Below are 17,096 nucleotides of genomic sequence, written 5' to 3' on the forward strand. Positions count from 1 at the left end.
TGCCACCTACTTAGTAAAGCACGAAGCAAAAGGAAACCCAATACTTTTTTGTGTGTGCAGGATTTACCGTCACTATTCACGTTGATTGGAAAATGACAAATAAATGTTTTGTTGAACTCTTACGTGATTTTTATTTTGTTTCTAGTTATGATTTATATCACCACATGCTTTCAAATGGAATATTAGGCAGTTTTGATTTTCTGTTTCATATTGGGGTCAAACTTTTGTTTCTGTGACTATATCTCAGAGATGATTATGTCAACCAAAATGCAAAAATGCAATAAAATGGAAAGGTATTTAATTTGAGAAAAAAGCTTTTTTTCCCATATAGTATGTAACATAAAGTAACTTTCATATGCGAAATACATTCAAAGGGACACCAGTAAATGGCATTCTTTCCTTTTTATAGAAGCTGGTCCTATTCTGTCTTGATACTTATATGATGTCCTGATAATATAGCTGCAGAAGTGATAATACTTCACAACATGCAACAAATAAAACTTGTCATATAGAACCATAGTCTTCTCCCCAGGAACCACGTACAGTTTCTATTGAAAGACAAGGGCATCAGAGTATGTGTAGCAAGAAATCATTCAGCTTTGCTTCTGAGACTCTTCTCTCAATTCTCAGAAAAGGAACTCAGCAGGATTTTCTGACCCTTACTGAACTAGCTGGGTGGTAGACAATTCCAGTTTTGACTTGTATTCTGGAAATTTTTATTATGCAAGTTGTATATCTCAGTACTCATCACCACCTCAGGCATAGCCTGGTGTCCATTTACTACCCGGTTTATAGCGATGAACTAACTCTAAAGCACAGGCAGAGCTGAGTAGTGACATGAGTTGCTGCATGATCTCTAACCCAGTATTTCTCAGACAAGATCTTTCTAGCTGAGCAAAGTTTACCTCAGTTAAGTTTTTGACATTGGGCACATTAATTTTAAACAAGATATATCTATTTGGTACACTCACCTGGTTTCTGTTAAAGACTCCCTTTAAAAAAAAACACACTTAATATTATAAAGATAAAACAATTGCCTTGACCAATGCCATGGAGCTTTCCCTCTATGTTTTCTCCTAGTAGTTTCATGTCTTACATTTAAGTATTTAATCCATTTTGAGATGATTTTTGTATATGGTAAGAGATAAGGGCCTAATTTCATTCTTCTGCATGTTGATATCCAGTTTTCTCAATACCATTTATTAAAGAGACTGTTCTTTCCTCTTTGTATGTTCTTGGCAAAATTAAATTGACTGTAGATGTGGTTTTTCCTGGGCTATTCTATCCCGTTGGTTGATGTGTCTCTTTTTGTGCCAGCACCATGCTGTTTTAATTACTATAGCTTTGTAGTACGTTTTTGAAATCAGGTAGTGTGATGCCTCCAGCTTTTGCAATTTGTTCTTGGCTAATTGGGGTCCTTTGTGGTTCTATATGAATTTTAGAATTGTTTTCTCCATTTCTGTGAAGAACGACCTGGGAATTTTGGTAGGAATTGCATTGAATCTACAGATCACTTTGGGTGGTATGGACATTTTAACAATATTAGTTCCTCCAATGCAAGAACACAGGATATCTTTCCATTTATTTGTGTCATTTTAAATTTCTTTTATCAATGTTTTATGGTTTTCAGTATATAGATTTTTTATCTCCTTGGTTAAATTTACTCCTAAGTATTTTATTTTTATTATTTTATTTTTATACCTATATCATAACATCACATTTTACCCCATAAATATATACAATTATTATTTGTCAATAAAAAAATTAAAAGAATAAAATAAAAACATTATTATGTAAATGGAAAACAACAAATGTAGATTTTAAATTAACCAGTGATGATCTAAAAACCTTTCATTTATTTCTAAAATAAAATAATGTGGTTTCTTAAGAAAAAAGACATAATGAATTATGGGGAACCTGAGGGCTTCTGTTTACCTGATATTTCAAAGACCTTCAATTTTTAAAAATTTTCAATATGTGATGAACTAAAACAGAATCAATTTTTAATAAATGTTTGTGAAATTTAAAAAACCCACAATGAATGTAGTTTTTAGCTTGTATAGACTTAGATACTAAACTTTTTGAAGATAAGAACTAGATTCTATCCACATAATTACTAGGTGTTCTAAAAATATGGGGTGATGTGAGACAAAGGAATGTGTCTGGTATGGACATCTCTGCTGGCCATTCTTTTGTGAGCAAGCAAAGCTGTCCCTGCATGACACAGTTGTATGATACCTAAGTAGGGAAATACTGAACATGGCGCCACCATATTTTTTCCCTCCTGCAAGGCACCTTCAGGTCTTACAATAGATGACACTGTAGTACCATGTTAATGCCTTCCTTGAAATTTAGACTTTGGAGCTATCTGATAGGTGAGAATTAAATATAACAACTCTTCATCCTATTTGAAATAGTTGGAAGGAAGGAGGGCATTGCTCAAAATCATACCAGGACAACAAGCATAGCCCTAACTTGCCCCATTCAAACTAGGATATGGTCATCCTATCTTGCACTCTGCAAAAAATCGTGTGTTCAGATAACCTACCAGGGCAGAAAGGCCATTAGGAGCTCCATCTCTGCTCTGATGGCGAAACTAGAATTAATGCTATCTGATGTGCTGGGCAGGGAGAAGGAGGTAAGGATGCAGGGCACATGATTATTTTTGTGTTATTTTAGGATTCGACCATCAGCTTAGGTCTTGTTCCTTCTTCCTGATGGTTAAACTCTGTCTACCATTCTCTTGCCAGGATCCAAATCCAGATCAGAAGAACCCATCAGAATCATAATAGTACCATCCCCTGGAATTCAAGCCTGACCTCCACAGCTCTAGCTGCCGTGTCCCACCCACAAAGCAGATCCTGTAGGTATTTTGTTGTCTTCAGATCCAGGTACATACACTTTAGGCCCAGCATGTGGCAGTTATGAAATAAAGCAAATGTTTCAAAGACAAGTCAGACTCATTCCTCCTTCAGATGGGTAAAACTATATCGAGTGTGAAGGAGAAAGGACAGGGTAGGAAGAAAACTGGAGGAGAATTAAGAAGTGATTTCAATTTTTGAAGTCAATTTTATTGATTTGTTGACTGAGTCAACAAAGGAGTGAAGTTGAATTGGTTGATATCTAAATAAAAATATCCATTCTAGGACAACAGATGTTTGTAGCTCAGGTGAGCTTTTAATCCAAAGTAAGAAGTAGGGATTTCAGACCCAGATTCAGAATCCTGAGGCCATGGTAGTTTTGAGATCTCCTCTTTGTAGTCCTGAGTGTTGACAAGCCCAGCTTGGTGCTCAATATTTGGCAACTCAGTAGGATGTCTGAGACCCTGCGGAAGTAACTATGTATTTCAAGGTTGTAAGATAGGAGACAAGATTTGAGATTTGTGGCACAAATATTTTTTATCCCACCTTCCAAAATAGGCTGGAAGTTGCCTTTCTTAATGGTAACAACTACTTAGCCTCCCAGTTCCCGCATGAAATTACAATATTTAACCAATGTAGAAAACAGAATATACTTTACTGGAAACTTCCCCTACATACTGTTGAATCTGTATTTTTAAGTTTGGTCAATGCAGAAGTGAGCAGGTGAACAAAAAGTGTCCTATGGTGTCTATGGGTGGTGAACAAAAGGTACCCATCCTGCTGCTTGGGTCCTTCAGAGAAGTGCACAAAATCAGCTCCATGCTGGTTTTACAGTTCTGTGCATGACTCTGAGGAGTTACAGGGTAGCTCTTCCCACCGCCAAAGTAGGAGGACCAGAGATAGGATCAAGAAAGCATCTTCAGTCGGATTTAGGTAGGTTATTAAGTTCTGATGATTCTTCTTCAAAGCTAATCCAGAAAAACGGAAGCAATGGGCCTGACTCACTGAGATAAATAGCTTAGAGGCAAGCAAATCCAGGTTTTGTAGATTTGACTTGAAAAAATCATTAATTCTTATAAATATCAAAAAAGAGAAATGATCAAATGGTGTGAGAATCTAGGAATACTGCATGGAAGGTAGGAATGAAAAATACAAAAGGGTAATATACAAGAAAAGAATTCGGCCTCTTCCAGTGGGAACATATCATTTGAAGATTTTTTATGTTTGCAATTTTTAAGGACAGAGATCCTCATTATGAATGTGTCTGTGTGTTTGGGCTTGGCCAGCCTAAGATTTTGTATATAAGGAGGCTTAGGAGTAATAATGTGATTAGAAGTGGGCTTGAAGAGGTTGGGGTTGCTAAGGAATTTGTTTTGAAGTTGTATTGACTGGTAAACATAGTGCTTTTACTAAGATTTTGTGTTTATTGGGGTGGCTTTGCTAGCATCCTCCTGTTCCATTTCAAGCTGTGCCCTTTGGAGTTGTGCTTTTAAACCTTTGAACACCGCTCATATGAGGTATAAAAGGGTTATACCAAACTACGTATATCTGTTGCCATGACCTAATGACAAATGTAATATACAATAATACACATGTCTGGAAAGTAGGAAGATCTATATAAGTAAGGGAAATGTATGAATTTTATACTGAAAGCTTTTATTATAAAATGAGCCATTATGTCCTCTGCCTTATTTGGAAGCCATTCACCTTTTATTACTGTAACTTTTGCAATGCCTCATTTTCCCTCCAGCTATCTTCTAGTCCAGTTAACTCAGCAAGCACAAGTTTATGATGGATCATTTAAGGAGCTGGAAAATTTTAATGGTTAGCCATGGCAGTCATGATGTGTAAGACTCTAACTGCTTTAAGTAAAAGGACAAAGTTCAAAATATAACTCCATCTTTATAAGTGCTTTAATTAAAACCAGTCTTATGAAAAACAAACCAAAAAAACCTCGCATTGATGGATGGTAGCTATCTGCAATTTCTTGTTTTGGCTGGATGCATTGAAGGATTTAAAATTTAATATTTAAGGTGTGCCTTAAACTGCAAGGCTCCCTGACTTTATTCTCATCTAGGAATTTTTGCTGCTTCAGATAGCTGACAACATGCAGATCCATACTCTATCTCTTAAGATTTTCTTTTGGAACTTATTCCAGGTGAAATTTTCTTAGGGAAGATGTGGCTAGAAGCTAGGTATGCAAAGCATGTCTGTAGCAAGGAAAGCCAGAGGAGTGAGGGTCAAAAAGCTAGTTATAAAATTTAAGGGAGACACTAGGTTTAAATAAACATATTCTCCAACCTTAGTGATGAATTTTTTTCCTTTTTTGATCACCTGGCTATGTACTTAGAGAAGACTCAATTCCCTGAAAATGGATTACTTTGAATATTCTCTGCAATAATTTAATGTGGTACTCTCCATTTCTCTACCAACTGCCTGTTGCTAAGCCACCAACACTTAACTGTCCTTAGGAAGAACTAATATACAATAATCGACTTTGTGGAAGGCACATCTATGTACATAAACTTTAACTGGGAAGTTGTCTTTAAATAAAAATGACACAATACGCTCCAAAGCTGTGTGTGATTACAGAATGAGAAGCTGAAAAACTACTCACATTTATCAAGTAAAGCCTCAGAGAAATATTACGGTTTCACCACTAGGTGGAAATAGAGTAATTTTGAGTACGCTTTTTCAAGGCCATGAACTACTACTGCAGGAGTACTTCATAAACTGAAGGGGACCTAAAAAATCATTTAGTTTTAATTCTCATCTCCTTAAATTCATAGGTGATAAAACTAAGCCTCAGAGATATTAAGTAAAATTGCATCTGTCTTGAAAAAGGCAGTTTTCTAAGCTACTGGATGAAGAGTTGCTAGTAATTCTTGATTCTTCAGTCATTTTCATCCATAAAAATGTGTTATTATCTTCCAGTGTGAAGGAAAATATGATATAACACCTGTATTACCTATGTGCTGTTACTAAAAATAATGAACAGCACAGTTACTAATGTTCGTAAGGACAGGTTAGGATAAAACTATTGTTTCTTGTTTCCTATGTTGTAATTAATCACAATCAAGTGATGATTCTCCTCCTTCTTTCCAACGAAGAAATACTCAACCATCTCCATAAAGTTACATGAAACTTCAATGAAATTTGTTTTCACAACATTTTTGGTTTTACACCTCATAATGGGTGCAAGGTAAGTAGCCTAGAATAGGCCTTTACTTAGCGGGTGAAGGCAGTACTTACTGCTTTTTCACAGCTTAAAATCCATTACCATTACTCTTGAGAAGGAAAGAATCTGAGTAGTAGAGCTTAAGGGGCATTAGGAATAATCTACTCCAATCATACATCTGTATATACAGCAGATGAGGTGTCTGAAAACAAGACATTCAATGTGTTTCCCTGAGGAACAGAGCAATCACCATGCCCTTTTTTGTTCCACAAGATACAATAACGGTTATTATTTTGGCCATATAGCTTTGTTTTTGTCTGCATGTTTTAACACAAAAGAATTATTTCCACTCATCACATCAGAGATTGTGTTTAAGCTTAAGTTTTAGGTAAGGCCTTGGGATTAAAGGCTATTTCTTAAGTACCTAAGTATCTAGTACTCCAGTGCCATTATCTTTTTGATATTTCTGTAACATGTTATATTATGATAATTTAAAAATTAGTATCAGAGTGCTGTGTCCTATTATTACTATAGTCTATACAGAAATGGATAAGACATGTTGAAATGGCACATGAAGAGCTCAAGTTCAAACACACAGGCAGCCCTAGGAGCTGCCTGAAGTGCCTGGTAGCTAGGGCTTCTCATCACTGAGTAAATGACGCACTCAGCTTCCCTCAGAACACGAATATTTTCTGAGCAGTAGGGCCTCGGGTGTGTGACATGCAGACCCTTATTGGGAAAACAACTGAATATTAAATGGTACCACAAGGAAGGCTGGTGTGACCCTAAACTGAGGGCAGGGACTTGAAAGAGATGCAGTTCAGGGGAGTACACGTCCTGCAGCATGTTGAGAGATAGCAAACCAATCTCAGATTTCAATTTTGTCAAGGATGATACAAGAACTAGTAGTGTCTCGGTGACTGTGGTCTACTCAGAGCTCCATCACAGCTACCCTGAGCCCAAGGCAGTCAGGTGTGGTCTGATTTCATAAGGTCTTCAGTGAGTCGGACCTGGATAGGGATTCTGGTTCTACTACTGTGCGAACTTTCTTTGCCCTATTTTCTCTTTTGAAAAATTGGGATAACACCTCTAGCAAAAATATAGTGGAGACCAATGTCTATAAAGTGCCCAGGAAGCACATCTAGCACTTAGTAGCTACTCAATAAATGCACATTACCGCTGTCGAAACGGCCAGCTTGTGTGGCAACTTCCTCACCTCAGTCCATCTGACCTCCAACAGGCACCTGGGAGCACCAAGTAATAAATTGTGAAAAGTACACTTTGAAACGTATCATGTTCTACGCACATGTGTAGGGTATTATTATAGTTCAAGAGAAAGAGGGAACCCGCTGGTGTCTGAGAAGAAACGGTGAAGGGTGCACCACGAAGGGAATATAAACTAATCAAACATTCTTGAATGGCAATGACAATCACTAAAGTTGACACTTCCTGCAGTCTTTTAGTTTAGAAACCACACTTCCCGAGACGTCCCCCATCCCAACAGGGATAAAATCCTCTAGCTCAACTCAGGTATGTCCCCACTATTGGGCCAGGGAGACCTGCGGATGGCGAGAGCAGGTTCTCTCAGGAGGGTGTGGATTGTGAGCTTGTCCTCTGTCCGAGGAGCAGAAGGTCAGGGAGGCACCGTAGTTAATGAATCAATAAACCAATCAGCCGATCAATCACTTCCTGCAGTCCAAGTCCGGCGAGGGCTAATCGATTGGTCCGGGTATTTTGAAAGGAAAAACGGCGGTGGATATGTTGTCAAACGGAGGGGTGCAGGAGAGGCGGGGCCGGGCCTCCAGGTGACCCCTCTGGCTTCCTGGGCCTGCAGAAGCGCCGAAACGTGCAGGCGCCGGCGTCCAGGAGGCGTGGGGCGCGCCAGGCGAGTCCCTGCTTGCAGGAGGAGCCCGAGAGGCCGTCGCGTACCCTGGCAAGCGGAGCTGGTTAGCACCTCCCGACCCCGAGAAGGCCCGGGGGGCGCCCGGCGGGCGGGGCGGGGGCCGGGCGAGGCCCGCCTCCCATTGGCCGCATTGCGCCGCCCTGCGCGGGCCGCCGTTATAAAGCAGCCGCCGGCGCCGGGCGCCTCACAGCACGCTGCCACGCCGATACAGATCCCTGTCTGCACGCCAGCCCGCCCGCACCCACCATGGCCACAGTTCAGCAGCTGGAAGGAAGATGGCGCCTGGTGGACAGCAAAGGCTTTGATGAATACATGAAGGAGCTAGGTGAGGCACCGGGCCTGGCAGCGCCTGCAACGTGGCGTGTTGTGCGGTCGTCTGTCCCTAGGTCCCCGTCAGCGTGCCAGATTCCGGGGCAGGAGATGCTCGGCGGCCTACCCCCATCCCTTCCCATCTTCCCCACCACGCGGCCGTTGGGTGCAGCGCGCGCAGCACCACGCGGGCAGGCGGCGAGGAGCAGGGAGCGTGCGCGCCTCTTGCCCGCCCGCGGGCCGCAATATTCCGGAGGTGGTCCACCCCGTGGTCCACCTACCTCTCTGCTTCTTTCCCGTCGCCCAAACGGCAGCCACTCCGCATTGCTTCCTGTCCTTTAGCGGGCGCACCAGTCACCTCACGCTGCATTTCTTTCGACCCCCTCCAGGCGACCCTGTATTTCCCTTTTTTCCCCCTTTACTCATCCTTTCCCTTCCTGCCACCATTCTCTCTCTCATTTACCCCATCGTGGCAGCACCCACTCCCCTTTTCCTCCCTGTCGCATCTTTTGTTCCCTGTGGCGCGCAGGTCACCCTCCGTTTTCTTCATGGGGACGCGGTGCTGGCGCGCAGTTTCCCGCAGAAATCCTGTAGAGGGGTCTGAGTGGCGCTACAGCTTCAGCTTGCATTCCTCTGTCAGCCCCATCTCCCCCAGGTCCTCTGCTCGCCCTTACCAGTTGAGCCGAACCCTTTGGATTGGTACCCCATGGAACACCAGGGCCCCCGAGAAGCGTGGCGCTGGCGGTGCCGACCTGCTGCTGGCACTGCCGGGCCGGGGCGCCGCAGTGGGCGGGTGGCCTGTGGGAGGAGCGCAATGAGGCCTGGGGGTGGCCGTGTGTTGCCATCCTGGCCTCTGCCACTTGAGGGTGAGGAGGAAGGAGGCAGTGGGCTTTGCTGGAAAACCGTAACAGAAACTGCCTGGCCCTCCTGCGGCTAACTGCATGCAAGATGGGTGTGGCCCTGCAAAAGGCAGATGACTTCTTGAGGCGTTCCGAGGGAGAATGAATCTCAGTAGTAAGATTCATTTCTCACTCAACAGTGCTTCATTATAAATTACTGTCCTTTTCTATGCCAGTGACAGAGATTGCATGCTGATTGAGACACTGGATAAATTGCAAACAAAAATGGACCTTTGTCACAGGCCACTAGGAAGTGAGATGGAGTTAGCATAGCATGGATCCTCTCTGGAAGGGAGTTTCCAGCCCTAAGGGATGGCTGGGATTTATGAAGGTGCTTCAGAAGCTGGTATCCACAAATGTTAACCTGGTTACTCGCTGGTGAAATAACTACTGTGACCCTCTATTGATACCTGGTCACCGTGGCACTTCGGAATCACTCCTTCATTACACTTTATCCAAGACCGTGTGGTGTTAAGGTTGGTTTATGGTGAATCATGAGTGTATTTATGATACTATCAGTAAAGAAGGCAGTATTTTTCTTTTTCCTTGTAAACCTACATCAAGATGACTCTGGAAAAAGCGATTTACTTCACCTGTCCAATAAATACTGTGTGTGTGTGTGTGTGTGTGTGTGTGTGTACAAGTTTAAGGCCCAGAGAACACTTTTTTCTGCCCATAGAAAGCAAATTGTGTGTAGGTTTGGAGGGCTTGTTTCCAGGATTCTGGAGTCTTGAAGGTTGTCAAGACTCAGTTCGTTAGGGAGCAGTCACAATGTGAAAAGAGCAGAGCCCATTTATTTGTCCAAAGTGAGAGTGAATAATGACTCAATTAACAGCGTAAGGCACCAGCCCTGAGCTGGTAAAAGAGAAGGCTCCAAGGGGAACTTTAAAGCCTGGCTGAGTGTTCTTCATCAAGACAATCATGCTGCATAGGTTGTAGTCTCCTCATTTATGAAACAGTGATTTGGCCTGGATCTAAGATTCCTTATACATGTTAACTAACTCTAAGGGGAAAGAGATAGATCATAAATTACATGTTAACATTGAGGGGAAATTGATAGATCATAAGTTACATGTTAACGTTGAGGGGAAATTGATAGATCATAAATTAAAATATAATTTAATATGTTACCTTATACATTTCTATTGATTTATATAGCTATGAAATAGTTTTTATATTGAAAGGTAGGATTTTTTTTTCCATTTGTTAGCATCATGATTGTGCTGCTGAATTTTAAAAGATTGTGCTTTTTGAATATCTCAGGATCGATTTCTATTTTGTGTAGTCTATTAATCAAATATTTATCGAGAACATTTATATGCCAGACTGTGCTGGAGTCATAGAATGTAATGGTTGGCAGAATCTAGTAAAAAGAAAAAGATTGAGCAAACTCCTGAATTTGCAATTTTGAATGCTTTATCTCCACCTTCTATCAACTGCTTTGAGTAAATAAAATTTGGAAGTCCACATTTCTTCCCTAACTTTCTGAAAGCCAGAATAGCATGGTGGCCAGAGCTCAGATTTGGAGCCAGGGTGCCAGTGCTCTTGGTTCCCAGCTCCACCACTTTCCAGTTGAACGATCTTGGGCAAGTTACTTCAGTGCCTCGCTTTCTCATCAGTAAAATGGAGACAGTAACATCTGCCTTTTACAGGGCTGTTGTAAGGCTTACCTGAATTTCATATATGTAAAGTGGTGGCTCATACCATGGGATATATGTTTACAATAGTTATCAATAAGCAAATAAGTGAAAATATGCTGCACAAAGTGATTACAATGGAATTATTGCTTTTATCATGTAAATGATAACTTTGGTCTTCCTGTTATTTAACATGACTTAATATTCTACAGGAGTGGGGATAGCTTTGCGAAAAATGGGTGCAATGGCCAAGCCAGATTGTATCATCACTTGTGATGGCAAAAACCTCACCATAAAAACTGAGAGCACTTTGAAAACAACACAGTTTTCTTGTACCCTGGGAGAGAAGTTTGAAGAAACCACAGCTGATGGCAGAAAAACTCAGGTCAGTCCATGACATGTTGTGAAATCACAGAAGCTTCTAGAATGATAGGCTGTATCAATAACATTTTACTGTTTATAGGCAAGAACTTAATAAAAAAGTTATTTTATGAATTGAATTTTGTCAAATTAGCAAAAGTATCAACTTCATCATAGAATTGGCATCTTTTATTAGCTACTAGGTTGAAAACCACAAACTATTGTGAATAAAATCAGTATGGGTTAATGAAGTAGACTCAGAAAGGAGAAGGTGAAAAAAATGTTGATTAAGGAGGTTATGAGTCATGGAAACTCTTGTAATGTACTTGGAAGATTAAAACATTTACTTTGTTTTTGCAGACTGTCTGCAACTTTACAGATGGTGCATTGGTTCAGCATCAGGAGTGGGATGGGAAGGAAAGCACAATAACAAGAAAATTGAAAGATGGGAAATTAGTGGTGGTGAGTGTCAAACTGCTGTGTCTCAGTCAGCTTCTTGTGTGCATTTATAGTTCACATAACTGTTCTATATCATTGATCATTAACAGAACTCAGTTTGGAAGAAAAAAAAGCAAAATAACAAATTAAATACTAGAACACTAATTATTAAGAAAGTCCTAGAGGAGATAGAGAAGTGACATGACATAGGAAAGGATTTGGCTGGAGTTGGGGGGAGTTCTTGCTTTGCTGCCACATCACAGTGAAATCTTGGCAAGCCACCAAACTGCACACATTTTTCTATATCTTTAAAATAAGGAATATTTGCCATAACCAAAAGAATAAAGATATATTCAACACAGTTTTCTGTAAAACATGCATATTATAAGCAAAACAACAGCTTCTGGCTTCTCTCAAACCCATGAATTCTGAAAGAAATTTTCTCCATCTATGAAGTAGGTTACGTGATTTCGTGGGACTTTGATTCTAATGTTTTAATACCACCACTGCTCTGGAATCTAAGGCTAACCTAACTCTTTTAATATCTTTCCTTCTCCTAGGAGTGTGTCATGAACAATGTCGCCTGTACTCGGGTCTATGAAAAAGTAGAATAAAAATTCCATCATCACTTTGGACAGGAGTTAACTAAGAGAATGACCAAGCTCAGTTCAATGAGCAAATCTCCATACTGTTTCTTTCTTTTTTTTTTTTCATTACTGTGTTCAATTATCTTTATCACAAACATTTTACATGCAGCTATTTCAAAGTGTGTTGGATTAATTAGGATCATCCCTTTGGTTGATAAATAAATGTGTTTGTGCTAATACATCTTGTATGCATTCTTTAAACCTTACAGGAAATTAGTGATGAGTTTTAATAATTATTAATTGAGTAAAGGTTGGGGCAGTCTTGAGGGTACTATATTGAGATGACACTAGCAATTTATATAGATAGCTACTCTTACAGGAAATACCATACCAATTATTTAAGCTTGCCCTATACTATTTGAACTTTGTATGAATTCAGGAATCTTGAATTTCTGGCAGAGACCATTCTCAATAAAAGGTGGCTACAACATAAACTTTATTATTCAAATTAGAGCAAAGGTTTAATTAACCAGCATTGACTAAAATACTTTTTGTGTGTATTTATATACAAATATAAATAATATACTATGTATGGAATAACCAGAATTCTAGTGAATCTCTGTTTCTCGGTCCCCAACACAAATATCCACAGTTCACATTTGGAGAAGCAGGCTGTTGGCCCTGAGCTAAAGCTTCGCATAAATGATCTTTAGGGCAGACGTTAAAGGGCTGGTACAACTACATGCATTCTGCAAGTAAGGAAACAGGTTTTTGACTAACTAGTTCAAGGACAGGAGGTAGTAGAGCTGGACTGACAACCTATATCTCATCAAGTCTACTCAATGTGTTCAGTCATTTTGCAACGCTGCCTCTGCAGCTTGTGCAGAGATCTTGTCTAAAGTCCCTAAGTATACTAAGTGAGACTTCTGAAACCACCCTCCATGTGCAGAAATGTTAACTGGTAAGCCTATTCTCTTAAGAATTACCCACAGCTAGCAGTCAGGGGGTTTTCAACTCACTGATACTCTAGTCCTGTCCTGTCCAATACGTAGCTATGAGTCACATATGGCTATTGAAACTTTGAAGTGTGACTAGTCTGAATTGAGATGTACATAGGGGATTTCAAAGGCTTAGTACAAAAAGTAAAATGCCTTATTAATGATTTTTTGGTATTGATTGCATATTAAAGTAAATATATATTGATAAAGTTAATTTTACCCATTTACTTTTTTAATGTTTCTAGGGAAAATGTAAAAATTGCATGTACTTTCATTTCAGTCATGCTTATTTCAGTCTCTATGCTGGGGTTTTCTTTCATCCACATTTTCCGCTTCTCATCATCGTGTATATTTATTGACATTCTCTCTGAACCAAACATGATTATGAGAAGTGGAAAATGTGGATGAATGAAGAACCCTAGCATAGAGACTGAAGTAAGCATGATTGAAATTCACATAGAAAGGAAGTCTAAACACTGTCCAATAAAAAATATGACACAAAAATGAAAGTTAGCACAGGACCCATAATATAGTAAAGGCTTAATGTCCCACCAGCACTTCCCAATATAACTATGTGACATGGAAATGCTCTTTAATATCTGCACTGTCCACTAAGGTAGCCACTAGCTGTGAGTATTGAGCACTTGAAATGTGGTGAGTGCAACTGAGGAACTGAATTTTTAATTTAGTTTTTATTAACTAAAATGTAAATTTAAGTACCCACATGTAGTTATTGACTGTTAATTTGGACAGCATGGGATGTTTCCAAAATTGAAATTCTCATGTTTTAAAATTTCAAACCTATTCCTCTTGCAGTATTCTCCCTCTCAATTCATGGGAATGTCATGTTTCCAGTGTTAAGGCTAAATGTCTAATCTTTGATTATTTCTTTCCCATCTTTAATCCATTAGCAAATTATTTGTTTTACCATCAGAATATACCTAGAATTCAATTGCTTGTCACCTCTTTCACAGATACCACCCTCATTCAGACATCACCATCATCTTTCCCCTTCTCTGCCATTTTGCAACTTTATTCTCTCAAAGCTATCATTTTAAAACACAGGTTACAACATGTCACTCCTCTGTTGAGAACCCTCCACTGGCCTCTCACTTCACTAGGAGTAGAAGAAGCTAAGATCTTCATAGAGTTTCTATCTGATTTGCCTGTGTCTTCCACCTTCCCAGTGCCCCCTCCTGATTTCATTTCCTGCCACTGTTATCTCAAACATTCCCTCAGACCTTGGCCAATGTTGATGCAAATGTGCTTTTGCCTCAGGGCCTTTGCACCTGTTTCCTCTGGCTGAAACACTCTTCCCCAAGGAGGCTGCAGCCCACACTTTCTCCCCTCCTTAGAGTCTCTTCCCTAAAGGTCACCCTAACAGTGAGTCATTCCCAGACCACAAGATGCATCAGAGCTGCCACTCCTCCCCCACATTCTCAATTCCCCTAAGCTGCTTTATTTTTTCTCATAGTCCTCACCTTTATCATTAATTCTAACTATACATTTGCTTGTTTTATTTCTTAATTTTTTTGGTTATTATCTGTCTCCCCAATAGAAAGTAAGTCTTATGAAGAAGGGACTTTGTTTCTAACAGTGCACACACTCTCTAGTATGCAATTAGGGGAGAACCTGACATACAAAGGATGCTCCATACATATATGTTAAATGAACGAATTTGTTAATAAATTAATGGATTCCTGACATCTATTTAACACATTTTTATATTATTTAAGACCCATCATGATATTGCTTCAATCGACTTTATTTATTAAAACCATATTTCTTACCTTTATACAAACCATTCAACTTTAATCAGGTCTTTTACCCCAGAATAGTGCGCTTGATGACTGTGGAACAAGTATGTTTGAAGTAGGAAGTAAGGAATTCAGCCTTGCTTCCAAACTGGCATGTCATGGCACTCTGGCCTACCAAAAAATAGGCTACCCAGTTTTTATTGATGTATACAATTTATTTTACTGCAGCCAAGCACTCTGCTAACAGGCAACGCCTGTCAAGCAGAACTGGACGTGAGGTGTTTGTGGAACATGGTGAAGATTAATATGATTTGCTAGAAGAAAGACAGTTTAACACAAGTCAACCTCTCACTAAAGAAAAATATACAGGAGAAAGATGACAACTTTTGTATTATGTCCTTGAGCACCATGAGGGCATCAACTCTTCTCTACAAGTGAAGTCCGAGTGCCTGTGGATGAATGGTTGTAGTGAATTGCCACTGTAAGATCTTCGCAGGCAAAATGAGGCATTGTTTTATGCTAGTAGTGATTATGAGGCATCTATTGCTAACATAGTCAATGATTTCTTGAGTCTCAATCTCTTTAACTGTTTTCTCAAAATTCTGATATTTGAAATTGTGCTATGACCATGAAAAGGTTGAGAACCATCTTTTTGGCACCTAGATTTTGATGCTGCCAAGTCAACTTAGACTATTACTCAATTCTTGCTGCTCATAAACCAATGATTCTTAATGTCTGTTCCATTTTGAATTCACTTTTAAGTTCATGAGAATAATTATAGTGTTTCCCTGGGTTTCATGAATTCTCTGTTCTCCTTTTCTAACACTGCCCTCTTAGAATTCACTGCCATTTGGTGGGTCATGGGTGAAGTGAGTTGGTAGAAAGGGCTGATGAAGCTGGTGAACTGTTTTGGAAAGCTGAGTGACACATATTTTGAAATGCTGTGAAAGGCAAAGTGGTATGACTTGCAGCTGGTCACACAGCAACTGGAAAATAATTGGAGTCTTAGGATATCTGGTCTGCCAGGCTTTGTCACCAGATCATATGTAAACATTTGCTTTTGATCCAGTCTCTCTCCTCCTCCCATTGCCCCTCCCCTTATACCTCCTTCTCCCATACTGTACAGTTGGAAAATGTCTGAAAAGAGGATAATTCTTAAGGAGCGTTTTTTAAAGGTGCTGGCAACACATGGCATGGTGAACAAGATAGAGTAGGGCGAAGGTTCTTTCTGATGGAACTGACATTCTAGTGTGAGATGGTGTGTCTTAGTCTGTCCTGTGCTGCTGAGACAGAATACTTCAGACTGGGTAATTTATAAAGAACAGAAATTTATCTGTTATATTTCTCGAGTCTGGGAAGTCGAAAATTGAGGGACCTGAATCTGGTGAGGGCCTTCTTGATACATCATCCCAAGGCGGAAGGTGGAAGGACAAGAGAGAGTAAGAGAGCAAGAGGGGGCTGAAGTCACTTTCACAACAAGTCCACTCTTGCGATAACCACCCCACTCCAGTGATAACGACATTAATCCATTCATGAAGGCAGAGCCATTGTGACCTAATCACCACTTATTAGGCCCCACCTCCCATCGGTGTTGCATTAGAGATTACAGTTCCAGCACATGAACTTTGGGGGACACAGTCAAACCATAGCATGGTGGAACATACATGATTCAAACAAATGGCAGGGTGATAAGTGCAGCTAGAAAAATATAAAACCAAGTAGAGTGATAAGGAGCGAATGGGGTGGAATCTGTTAGGTTGGTGCAAAAGTAATTGCAGTTTTTTGTCATTACTTTGAAGTGCAAAAACTGCAATTATGTTTGCACCAACTTAATACTTTATATGGGACGGTCAGGGAAGGCCTCTTAGAGAAGGCAGTGTTTGAACTGAGACCTGAATAATGAGAGAAGGTAGGCAAGTGAACATCTGGAGCAACAGTGTTCTAGGCAGAGGGACTAGCCACTGCAGAAGCCCTGAGGTGGGGACCGACAGAACCACAGAGTGACAGAAGCTTATTGAAAGAGGAGCAATGTGGAGCAAGATGCTGTCTGAGATTTAGGTGAGAAGCAGAGTGTGTAAGACCTTGTAGCTCCTAGTGAGGGATTTAGGTTTATCTAAGGACCCAGAGAAACTACAGAAGGTGTCAAGGAGGAAGTGACAGATGACTGGT

General features: G+C 40.2%; 1 protein-coding gene across 1 annotated transcript; it reads left to right on the top strand.

Moving 5' to 3' along the window:
• Nucleotides 1-7,097: 7,097 nt before the first annotated feature.
• Nucleotides 7,098-12,409, top strand: FABP5 (fatty acid binding protein 5). Its single transcript, XM_002819211.5, has 4 exons — nucleotides 7,098-8,267; nucleotides 11,000-11,172; nucleotides 11,508-11,609; nucleotides 12,146-12,409. Exons 1-4 carry the CDS (start codon nucleotides 8,189-8,191, stop codon nucleotides 12,197-12,199), a joined length of 408 nt encoding a protein of 135 aa, XP_002819257.1. The 5' UTR covers nucleotides 7,098-8,188; the 3' UTR covers nucleotides 12,200-12,409.
• Nucleotides 12,410-17,096: the final 4,687 nt, after the last annotated feature.

The sequence above is a fragment of the Pongo abelii genome, chromosome 7 (genome assembly GCF_028885655.2).
Source record: "Pongo abelii isolate AG06213 chromosome 7, NHGRI_mPonAbe1-v2.0_pri, whole genome shotgun sequence".
In the NCBI taxonomy this organism is placed as follows: Eukaryota; Metazoa; Chordata; class Mammalia; order Primates; family Hominidae; genus Pongo; species Pongo abelii.